The following is a 12,144-nucleotide window of genomic DNA, read 5'->3' on the forward strand; positions in this document are numbered from 1 at the left end:
AGTCTCCAGCTGCCCTGGTTTTTTTTAATCATTTGCGCTTGTGAACTGTAAAAGTCACTGATACCTTGACAGTATTTTCTGAGCTGAAGGTGTTATTTGCAGAAGACAAACTAACCTTTAAAGAATCTTTGGGTGAATGAGCAGCTTCTCTTGTTGCCATGACTAGGAGTTTCTTCATTACCCACAACAAACTGGCTGGACTGCTCTTTTCTTTTGCCTCCATACCCGAAACCTCTTTCTCATCTTCACTTCCTAAGTCACCCTGATCTTCAGTTTCCCAAACCACATCCTCACCAATCTCTTTGCCATCTTCTGGAGTAGGAGCCAGAAGATACAGTACTTTGGATACAAACAGTAAATTCTTTATAACCTTCAACACAAAGAGAAAACAAAAGAAAGATATCCAAATGACTTATAAAACGTTTGCAAAAGTTTTAGGGCAGTTTCTCAATGAACTGTTTTTCAGCTACTTGATTAAACTTCTTGTTTTATGACTTCTAAGCTAGTGTTTTTCAACATATTGTCTGGGGTATTCTGGGAGTTGAATCCACATATCTTAGAGTTGCTGAGGCTGAGAAACACTCCTTTAAGCCTAGTGCAAAAGCGAAAGATTTAGCATGGTTATCATGCCATTTGAAGCTACACACACACAAACTATTACCGATGGGTAGTGATCTCTGTTTCTATCTTGCAGAAACCAAAGTATCACTCTTGCCTAAGGAACTAGCATTTCTACAGAAGGGGTTGGAACAATAATTCCTGACATGTAGAACAGTCTAAATTCCTTATATATTGAATGCCTCAGATAACAGAATAATTGATTAATAAAAATGGCTGTAGGAGAAAAAAAGCCAAAACAGAGAAAATAATTCAGATTACAAACATCCCATTAAAAAGGTTATTTCTTTCTGCTTGAGACTAAACATATCTGGAGTGCAGTCAGGCCCAGGAACTTGTGACTGCCTTTTGAATGGCATAAAATCTGGCTATCATTTATTAATCTTTCTGATCTTGAACTCTTACACCTGTTTCAACTATGTGTTCTTTCAGCAAATGCATTATAAATACAACAAAGTTCTACTTAATAATTTACCTGTTCTCCAAGGCTGTCACTGAGAAATTTGGATTTCAGCTGATGGCAGAAAGCTAAAGCAAGTGTTTTCATCTGTAAAGGAACATGCAAGGCAAGATAATATGATGTACCTGGTGCTAAATTTGGATATAAGTAAATCACTCTCCCCAAAGAAGCAACAAATACAACAAAAAGAATAAGCTCTAGCACTGATGATCTTTAACTAATGAAACCAATAAATTATATTGAAATTAATATTAATTTCTGCTCCATCCACCAACTGGAATAGGAATAGCACTTAAAATTATACACCACTTCATAGTACTTTATAGCCCTATCTAAGCGGTTTACAGGGTCAGCATATTTTCCCCAATAATCTGGGCCCTCATTGTACCAAACTCAGAAGGGTGGAAGGCTGAATCTTGAGCAGGTGAGAATTGAACTGCTGGCAGTCGGTAGAATTAGCCTGCAGTACTGGATTCTAACCACTGCGCTACCATGGCTTAGAATATGCAGCAATGTAAGTAAGATAGTAAGGTAACCTTTTCACTAAGTTCCTCTATTAAGAAAATTGTTGCTGATGGCTCATGTGTCACTTGTTTCTTTTCTGTTTTTCTTTTACTCCATTTATTAACAAGTTCTTCTGGCTTGTGAGAAGCAAACAGCAGGCCAAAAATCTGAGCAGAAGTCAGCCACACCCAGCTGTGTGGGTACCATAAATGGGACTGGACATGACCTTAAAAACGGGTGGAAAAAGACATCACTTGAATTATTTATATGCAGGAACATAAAACACGGTTATGCATTACACACTTTTTAAAATGCACAGTCTTCATAATAAACATGCCAGGCACCAAAGTTTCTTTTTGCAGGAATGTAATGTTGAGAGCCAGTTTGGTGTACTGGTTAAGATCTCAGACTAGAAACCATGAATTCTAGTCCCATTTTAGGCACAAAGCCAACTGGCTGACTTGGGCCAATCACTTTCTCTCAGCCCTACAGAGAAGGCATTGCAAGCCACTGCTGGAAAACCTTCAGACACTTGTCCAGGCTGTCTCTGAGAAATGGACACAACTGAATGGAAGAAAACAATGTTACTACTAACCCCAAATGTTGATCAGAATCTCATGGTGTTTGTTTAATTGAATAATGTTGCACTCATTGATTAGTTTAACAAGCAAAGTTAGGAAGCTGAAGAGCAATCTGTCTGCCAGCTTTTCGTCAGTCTCTTCTTTAACCTTAAAGAAAAAGTGAACGTGGAAGATAACAAATGATATTCTGCAGAAACAATAGTGTTCAAGTAATTAATACATCCCTTACTAGTCTTCATAGCCTGGTTTAGGTTGCTGCCTACTGATAATACTAATATCATACTGCAAATTCAACTGCAAATGGGAACAATGAGTCTATAATCTGAAACACAACTGAGCAGAAACAACACAAACACTTTTCTGATAAGGTTCCAATTTCAATTTGAAATTGAAATTTGCAAAGGATTTCCTAGCCAAAGGAACACAAAGAATGGATGATCATCACATCTGTTTACATAGAAGTCACCATAAACTGCATAATTTGGCTTCCTAATAATTTTTCTTTCTTTTATCCAGAAAGTTCCATAACAGTTTCCTTCCCTCTGTTGTTATGGATATAGGGAAAGAGTAGGAAACTTTTCCCAATTAAGATCATGCTATCTCTAAACTGAATCTTTATAGATAATCACCTTAATTATGAAATCCATGGTCCATTCTGAAAATATCTATGTACTAATATGTCATGTATTACCCTGGCATCTTTCATCTGCATCACAAATGGATACGCCATGATTGCTGGCAAAGCTAACACATGTCAGATTTTACAGCACTGAAAATGGAGTTCTTATAGCTCAAGGCCTATATTCAACATTTCTTAATAGTTTGCCACAACAATCAAAAATAATACAGAAACTCAACCATTCATTTCCTTCATACCCACTGAGGAAGACTATTCACCTGTAGCCTAAACAGCTTATAGAAGCTCTTTTCTCCTATTTTACTTTCCCCTATCCTCCTTATTAACAGCTACAATATATTATCTCTTAAAACTGTTTCAATAAGGCCCTTTTACACTTCTTGGAAAAATGACATGTTTCTGCCACAAATAATTTGATAGATTTCTTTCATGAACCTGCCTTCTTATAAAATAATGAAGCATTTTGTCTCATTTAGGTGTTGGGTCAATATTCTCAGCTTTTCAATTTCCCAGAAATATTATTGCTGATTAAAATTCTTACTTCTTCAAAATTTGAGGGATGAATTTCTCTCTCGATAACAGGGAGAATAGTTCCAAGTCTTTTCTCAAATTCAATTTTTTCAGCTTCAACAAATGCTCCACAGGCTTGAGCAGCTAATCTCTTCTGTACACTCTATCAATAAAGACAAACTCTCATAAATAAGACATCTTGCAAAAAAAAACAAAAAAAAAACAACCTAGACAAACTAGTACTATTTGTCACGTCTTTGTGGCGAGGAAAGTAAATAAATCAATTTGTGTGAAGGAAGGAAGAGCATCAATTTTGTTCACCCAACAAAATCTAGAAAAGAAGGGTTTTCTGAATCCCTATCCCTAAAGAATACCAACTACGTATATAGAAGATGGTAGGATTTCTCTGTTATTGCCCACCCCTTCTCTGGAATGGCATCCTAACCCTGCCTAACTCCAAAGATCAAATGATCCCTAGTGTTTTGGGGTTTTTAATTAAAACCTGACCAACAAGATTCTGAAGTCTAAGAATTGATCCCTCCCTGTCGGGTAAGGTTTGTATGGTTAGTGTCATCCTTGAGCTAAGGTTCTTATTACTTATTGTTATTACTGTTTATTGTATTATGGTTTGCTGTGTTTTATTTTCATTGTAATATCCAAAGTGGTAGGTAAGCCACTCAGAATGAGTTTTGACTGAAACAGCATGTAAACACAACTGAATTCCAATGTATTTCCTCGTTACAAATAACAAATTTAACAGTTCCTACTGTGAGAACTGCTGCTGACCTATACAGCCATGATAAGAAATAACAGTCAGAACTCAGCCTGTTTAAAAATATGATTTAAATTTAATTTAAAAATATTGTCACTTCTTGAAATCAATGTGTCACATGGTGCAAACGGTATAACCCCCTAGTCTACCTGTAGATAAATGAATCCTTTACATGCAAGGAGGCCCAAACTGTTAAGTGTGTCTCCCTTACCAACAACATGCTCAACCATAATTCTGAGTGGAGATTTTAATCCCACAAGAAAATGAATGCTAAATGCCATGTAATAAAATAAGTGTTCTACAAGAAAGTTCTACAAAGAAAATTCAGTTGGTTATAATTTTTCTTTGAATAAAAGTTAAGACACTTGACATTCCCTTAATTTTATTCATGCCAATTAACAGATTAATTGCCAATGACAACCTACACTTCTGCCCCATATACTACCTTTTTACTTGTAAACCACGAAGCAACCAGGGAAAACATCAGGTCTCGGTTTGCAGAACTAATTTTGCTGAGAAGATTTTTGATTGCCAGTGCCGCCATCCTCTTGCACTTTGCTGAATCATCATTTACTATCATCATACATAATGGGACAAAGAATAGGCCACAAAACTCATGCAATAAGCCCTGCAGAAATAAAGTAGGAATCATACAGGTTGCAAATCTCTAAAATGACAGTTTTCCCCTGTAAACCACAATCAAAATACAGCCACTCCTTGTTTAGCGGATACCTCACTTAGCAACTGTTCACAAATACAAAAAATGATCATCATCATTTTCTCACCAATGCACGCATTTAAATTTCTGCACACAACAACAATGTATGCCAGTGTGAGAGTAAGCTATACAAGTTGTCTTTAAATGAGACAACAACCCCCAGTGATCTTTGCAGCATCTGTCTCTCTCTGTGGCCATTTTGCTTTCAGTCCCCTAATCATCTTTGTTGCTCTTCTCTGCACTCTTTCTAGAGTCTCCACATCTTTTTTACATCATGGTGACCAAAACTGGATGCAGTATTCCAAGTGTGGCCTTACCAAGGCATTATAAAATGGTACTTACACTTCATGTGATCTTGATTCTATCCCTGTTTATGCAGCCTAGAACTGTGTTGGCTTTTTTGGCAGCTGCTGCACACTGCTGGCTCATATCTAAATGGTTGTCCACTAGGACTCCAAGATTCCTCTCACAGTTACTACTATTGAGCAAGGTACCACATATACTGTACCTGTGCATTTTGTTTTTCTTGCCTAAATATAGAACCTTACTTTTTTCATCATTGAATTTTGTTTTGTTAGATAGCGCCCAATGTTTAAAAAAAACATTAGAGCAGAGTTCCTCACGCTTTCTGGGTTGGCGGCCTGGAGGGGGGAGGAGCAGGTGCCTTTACGCACGAATGTGTACGTGCAAACGGGGCCACCACTAGCACCCATGCAACACTCGCTAGCACACCCACCCACACAGGCCAGCCACTCATGCAGCCCGGTGGCCAAGAGGCCACAGCCTGGTAATGGGCTGTGACCCACAGGTTGGGGACCCCTGAATTAGAGGGTATTGTATCTGTGAGATAACTGCACAATACCTGAGGGAACGTTTCAAAGAGATAAGCAATCATTTCCAAAGCAGACTCTCTTCCCGTCTCATATTCATAACTAGAGTGAAAACAATTAACAGGGTATAGTTAATACTTCCAAAATTGCCAAGATTTTTGCCCAAACAGCATAATGCCTGTGACATTCAATTAGATTTATTCTTACATTCGTGTTTAGAAGCCCCAGATATATAAAACATTAAGCAATATATTCTGATCATACAATCTGCCTATGACACTATTAGATGTGCAGGGTGCTTTTGCTCCTTTAATAGCGAAGAGAGGAAATAAATACACATATATATGACAATCTTTCATTCATAATAAAATGGGAGACAGACTGCTAGCAGCTCTTCCATCATCTCTTTTCAGCTGTTCAGCATAACAAGCTCTTTGCCAGAACCAAATTACCTGGTATATATTTTTTTTAATGGACAGGATATCTAAGCTAAAAACAGAGCTATGCAAATGTCTACCTACTACATAAAGTTTTATTTAATAGACACATCCATGGCTTAGAAAATTCAAGCATTAATAGAAATTTGGCAATCTAAAGGCCATAGGCCAATTTCACAGCTTTCAGGAGGCTCCATATTCAGTCCTTGGCATCTTCTGATAAAGCGGGGCTGGAGAACAATGCCCTTTTATGACTTGTGGACTTTAGCTCCCAGAATTCCTGAGCCAGCCATGTTGGCTCAGGAATTCTGGGAGCTAAAGTCCACAAGTCATAATGGGACCATCGTTCCCCACCCCTGAGATAAAGAAATGAGAGAAAAGTTGATGAGAGATGCGGTAATAGACAGAACAAACTTGGCTGGAAAATAAATAAGACCTACTGCAGGATTTTGTTTAGAACATATGCTTTTTCTCTGGGAAAACCAGAGAACAATTACAAAATAATCATTTAAACGAAACAACAGAGCAAATATGTATTTATGCTCTCATGGTTTCATTTGAGAATTATATCCACATTACTTACTTAAGCTGGGCAAGAATACACTCCAGGTTGGGTTTTAACTTTTTCCCAAGGGGATAATCAATTATGTATTTCAGGTAAATCTGGGGGAAGAAACGAACAAGGAAAAATAATACTAATATAAATGATTTAAGTATATTCTCCAATTTACAGAGAGGACAACTATCCAAGTGTTAGCAAGCGGAAAATCTTCATGAGTTAATTTCATTAATTTAAATTTAGCAGCCAAAATAATCACTAGCCAATATTGAAAAATGTAATGTAAACACACACACACATACACATTTTTAAAAATTGGGGACAGTGGCAAGGGAATTTATAAAACAGTTGGTGTACAAATATGGAAGCAAAAAAAGAATGTTTATATGATTCTAGTCAAAGCACATTAAGAGTCTACATCCCACAGTGGGTAAACTTTCCATCTTAAGTGTGGTCCTTTCTACTGCTAGCAAATACCAATCAATAAGCCTGTTAAGGGTTAGTTTAGCTCTCTCACCTCAGATGACCATTATCTCTGATTTAATAAAATTATTTAAAATATCTTAGTGCTTCTAAGAAAATAATTATGATAATGAAAAGGATGTTTTTAACATGTCTACAAACCTGTCTACATTGAATTCGAACTTGCTCGCTTTGGCCTGTAACGGCAAAATCTGCAACCTTCTGCATGACACCTTCGATTTCTGGAACTATCAATTTTCTAGATAAAATAGCCTTTTAAAAAACAAAGACAATAATGTATAAATATGAGTCAGGGTGAAGTTGTTCTAATCTATCAAAAGCAACTTACAATAGAATTTTCCTTTCTTTGCCCTGAGGATACAAAAACATCACACGCCAGAAACCCAACGATTTAACCAATCTGAGCACAAGGCAACCCTTGAGATATCCAATCGGCAGAATCAAAATTATTTTATGTCCAACCAGCCACTTTGGAAGTTGTCATCTCTTCTGATCTTCAGTCAGATGGGCAAGACTGGAATTCTGCTCACCTGATGAACAGCAGCTTATTTTCAAAGTGCTGGTGGCTTAGAACTATCCTGCTTGCTAAGATGCAATACAACAAGATGATGAATAATAATGTGCCACAGGAGAAATAGCTAAGCTGAAGATATGATAGGCTGATGACTCATAGTTCAAAAACTTTAGGTCAGTATCAAGAGGAGACACTTACACCTGGCTTCCAATTCCAGGCTGGCTGATTTCAAGAGAGGATTTTCAATTCTCACCAAAAAAAAAAATACAAAATAAGTCATTCAATTTTCAAGCAATAATTCTTAAATGACACTGTGTTACGTTACTACCTTTAAGAGGCCAAAAGCAGTGGTTTGTCGTAATGAGTCATAAATATCTTCTTCAGCATATCCGAGCAAAATTTGCAGTTGTTTATCTGTAATCTGACTCTTTGTATTCCTCACCAGCAGACTTACACACTGCAAATTAAAATTTTGTGTTAAAAACTTAATTATATGCTAATCTACCAAATAAAAAATTTCTTATCTTACTCTATAGATGTGCAAAAACATCATTTTTTCCATGAAGATTACAGTCTTAAACAAAATTAAATAGGGACTAAGCCTCCATTATTGTTTTTAAAATTAGTAGGGTCTTTTCTCTCTGATGAATTAGACCCACGTAATCCTTTTCTGAGAAGAGATGAAGCTATACCTTTTGAACTTTTTGTTTTCTGCAGCTCAACACTCTTTTTTAATTAGGCATGTTTTTAATTTAACATTAAAATGGTACGCTGTGATTTAAATTCAATTCTTTGAATGTTCAAAAACATACAACAGGCAAATCCGCAGATATGAGGGTACATATAATAAAAATGATAAGTATTAGTGATAGGCAAGTTTTTGAATGATTTCCTTGTTTTGCTGTTAAGGACAGATGCAAATGGAAATGGAAACAATTCCCACGACCCTGAAACTGGGTCAGATTATTACAAAACACTTCCGTCCCGCCCAGTTTCATTTATCTCCAAATGAGGCACCTGTATAGTTCTTTTTTTCTGCAGACACTGCTGTGTACAGTAGGTTCTACAATGAATTATCACTTTGGACAAAATGCTAGAAAACTGCTACTGAGATTTCTGCATGCACAAGAGTCTCCTCCCCCAAATCACCAATCTAAGTACACTTCAGTACAATTTACTAACATAACAATTTACAAATTCCAAGGAGGCAGCGATACCTTCTTTACCACACAGGTAATATCATAACACTGGCATAAAACCCATCCAAGATCAACACAGAACTGTTCCTTTGGTTAAGACTTACTTTGAAACAATTGACAACCAAATGAAAATTCTGCCCTTTAACTGTGCCTTGTTTAGCAAAATCCTTCAATAGGAGGAACAGCTGTGTCGTTAATTGTTCCAAATTATTATCTATTGCAGGTAGAGGAAACTTTAAAACCCAGAGAAATGATTGGAGAGCACCAGTGATCACCTGGAAAGAAAATAACAAGTATGATTTATATGGCTCCCTGAAATCTTGGTAGGAATCAGAAGTCTATTAAGGTTATTGAGCTTTTAAAAATCTAAAATTACATGTTTTCCACAAATGATCTCTTGCACCAAACATTAGTATCATGTAGGCCACCTATGTATCACCTAAGCTAACACCACATGGGCCACTACTGCTGAATCAATAGCTTACTATTACAATCAAAAGGTTACTATACAGATTATAAAAAAACAGACAAAATAATCAATTGGTATATAATCTAGAAACTAAAAGGGGAAGCAAACTTCTACCAAAGCAAACCACCTTTAATTTTGCTAACCTTCTGGCTAACATGGAATATACTATGTACTATGTACATGTACTATGTACTAGAGCAGGGGTCTCCAACCCCCAGGCCGTCGCCCATTACTGGGCTATTGCCTATTCGGAACTGAGCCCTGTGAGCAGTAGGCCGGTGCACACACACGCAACTCAACTTGTGTGTGGCAGGCCTGTGCGTCTACACATGTGTGTGCAGCTCATCTTACACAGGTCAAGCTGCACATGCATGGACTTGTGCACATGCCAGTCCACCGCTTGGGCACCCCCCACCCAGCCACCAAGCTGCAAAGGTTAGGGACCGCTGTAGTAGAGTCCAACTCTTGATAAACTTCTAATCCACTGAAACTACAGTCAGATAACAACTTTTAGAAATCGTTGGAGGCTTTGGGGGCTGTTTGTAGCCCTAGGGTCTTCAGTTATGTATCTCTATTTTGAAGTCCTCTCTGCAACTGTAAAATCCAGATATTTGCATTTAAATAGAAAAACTTGAAGTAAATTTATTTTTCTTCATTTGTTTGATTTCTGTAGCCACCCATTTTAACAACTGACTATAGACAGCATACATCATAAAATGTAGAAACAAATTCAAAACAATCAAAACAATGGAAAATAAATATATATGAACACTGAGTGGTACTATTGCCATGGACACAGTTAAGAAACAGGACCTTAACCCAATCAGGATCCCAGGTCCACTAATACAACTAAGTCTTCTCAGGCTTATGAAAGGCCAACAGGATCATTCTAATCTCTAAAGGGAGAAATGCAAAACTCTTGATTTTCTGTACTGTCATCTAAGCAGCGAATATGCATTTTCCCAATTCTATTACTTATCAAAGAGAGCTTTGTTCTAGGGTTGATCTCCGTAATCTTGTCTGCAGTGCTATAAAGTTGTAACATGTTGCTAAACATCATACCTTAATATCTGTGGACTGAAGGCAGCTGATAAGCAGTTGTACAAATGGATCCATCATTTCTAAAACATGCTCATCTGAAGAATTTATTTTAGATCTCTTCAAACTCATGTGCAGCAGCTGTACATAATAAAGAAGTATTAGGAGGCCTTTAATCTAAAATATCAAGTGACTTATTCAGACACAATGGTAATCGCAGAAGTTATTTAACATAGTAGGATATTACAGTGATACTTTAGAGAAGCAGCACATTAACAGGGGAGACTGCAAACATGAAAAAGACTGAAGGCAGAAAAGAAATGGATGGAGAGAGATATATTCCTTCTTTCAAGTCTGTTTTACTGTAATGCTGCTCAGGAGTTTCCTCAAAAACAGCTTTGTATTGTGTATTTACTACAAATAACAAATCTTTATAGTTTGGCTCAGTTAAAGCAGAATGATGCAAGTTACAGATCCCAATCTCTTAGTGACTTCCAAAGCTTTCATTTCAATTTTGTTCTGCTAATAATATAGAGCTCAGCAGTTAAGATGCTTATCGGCTGGAAAGCCAGGAGCCCAGGTTCGAAACCCAAGCTCCATGTGATGGGGTGAGCTCCTGCCCTCACCCCAGCTCCTGCCAACCTAGCAATTTGAAAGCATACAAATGCACATAGATAAATTGGTATCACTTTGGTGGGAAGGTAACAACATGCCTTGACATCATGCTGGCCACATGACTGCAGAAATATCTTCAGACAGCACTGGCTCAATGGCCTTGAAATGGAGATGAGCACACACAAACGCTGCCCAAAGGCAATGAGTAGCACAGTAAAATCTGCAGGGTGTCCTATGCTCATAATATATACATTCGAATAGAATGACAAGTCGTGATTTACAATTATCCTAGAAAGAAAAACTCAGGATGATCCTTCCATCATGTGAAGGATGGAAAGGGAATACAGTGTTACACACACTGATAGTTTTCTCAAAACTGAGGGGATCCTGTCCCTTCAACTCTTTATTCTGTCAAGTGACCCATCTCTAACATACAGGAAGAAACTAGAGCTATGAAGTTATTTCAACAATTTAAAAAGTGGATTATGAGGTTTGATCTGGTTTGTTCATAGTGTTCCTGCACCTGAAACATAAAGGATTGGATTCACTTCATTAGAGAGACTACACATTTTAAAACAGAAAAAAAAAACCCCAATAAAAAAGGGAGAACGAGGGGAGATGCCTAGCACTTCTTACCCGGAGCCCTGACTCAACCAAGACATGCATGTTAGTCTTGCTGCTCACAGGCGCTTTTTGACCTCCTCGAATGGGAGTCGGTGGCAGAAGGAGGCAACTCTCTGGTTGCAAACGAGGATCTGGAGGAACTGCAGCTTTCATTCTAAAAAGTTGTTGAAGAAGAAAACAAAAACGAGAATTTTGGTCTCAACAGACAGTTCTTCTAATCAAAATAAAGGCAAAAAAAGGAGAGGAAACCAAAACCAGACATTTAGAATGAACTGATATACTTCAAAGGTACACCCAGTTATTTAATGAAGCCATTCCTTCTTCAGAGTTTGGAAAAGATCAGTGATATAATACCAATCTCAAAAGATTGCTGTGTGCGTTGAACGGCCCTCATTAGAGGAAGAGGAAAAAAACCTCAAAGAAGGAATCAAATGCTGGTTAAAATAAATTATGGCTTCACTAGAAACAAAAGAACGGCAAGTAAACAAATGGGAAAATCCAAAACGGTAGGCATTGCAGAAACACAGAACCAGAGGTTACGGACTTCTTTGCATTTATGGTAATCATAGGGCTGCT

The 12,144-nt window shown here is 37.4% G+C and overlaps 1 protein-coding gene across 1 annotated transcript in view; it reads right to left on the reverse strand.

Moving 5' to 3' along the window:
* The window catches only part of UTP20 (UTP20 small subunit processome component), an 81,280-nt gene that overhangs the window by 3,295 nt on the left and 65,841 nt on the right, over nt 1-12,144 (reverse strand). The window contains exons 47-59 of the mRNA XM_034403173.3: nt 11,581-11,722; nt 10,354-10,470; nt 8,927-9,097; nt 7,952-8,080; nt 7,251-7,361; nt 6,651-6,730; nt 5,663-5,732; nt 4,528-4,710; nt 3,342-3,473; nt 2,178-2,310; nt 1,615-1,808; nt 1,094-1,165; nt 116-370 (exon numbers count right to left, since the gene is read on the reverse strand). Of these exons, the coding sequence (XP_034259064.1) occupies nt 116-370; nt 1,094-1,165; nt 1,615-1,808; nt 2,178-2,310; nt 3,342-3,473; nt 4,528-4,710; nt 5,663-5,732; nt 6,651-6,730; nt 7,251-7,361; nt 7,952-8,080; nt 8,927-9,097; nt 10,354-10,470; nt 11,581-11,722 (1,789 nt within the window). The remainder of the gene's footprint in view (nt 1-115; nt 371-1,093; nt 1,166-1,614; nt 1,809-2,177; nt 2,311-3,341; nt 3,474-4,527; nt 4,711-5,662; nt 5,733-6,650; nt 6,731-7,250; nt 7,362-7,951; nt 8,081-8,926; nt 9,098-10,353; nt 10,471-11,580; nt 11,723-12,144) is intronic.

The sequence above is a fragment of the Pantherophis guttatus genome, chromosome 7, assembly GCF_059756535.1.
Source record: "Pantherophis guttatus breed Tessera chromosome 7, ASM5975653v1, whole genome shotgun sequence".
Taxonomy (NCBI): domain Eukaryota; kingdom Metazoa; phylum Chordata; class Lepidosauria; order Squamata; family Colubridae; genus Pantherophis; species Pantherophis guttatus.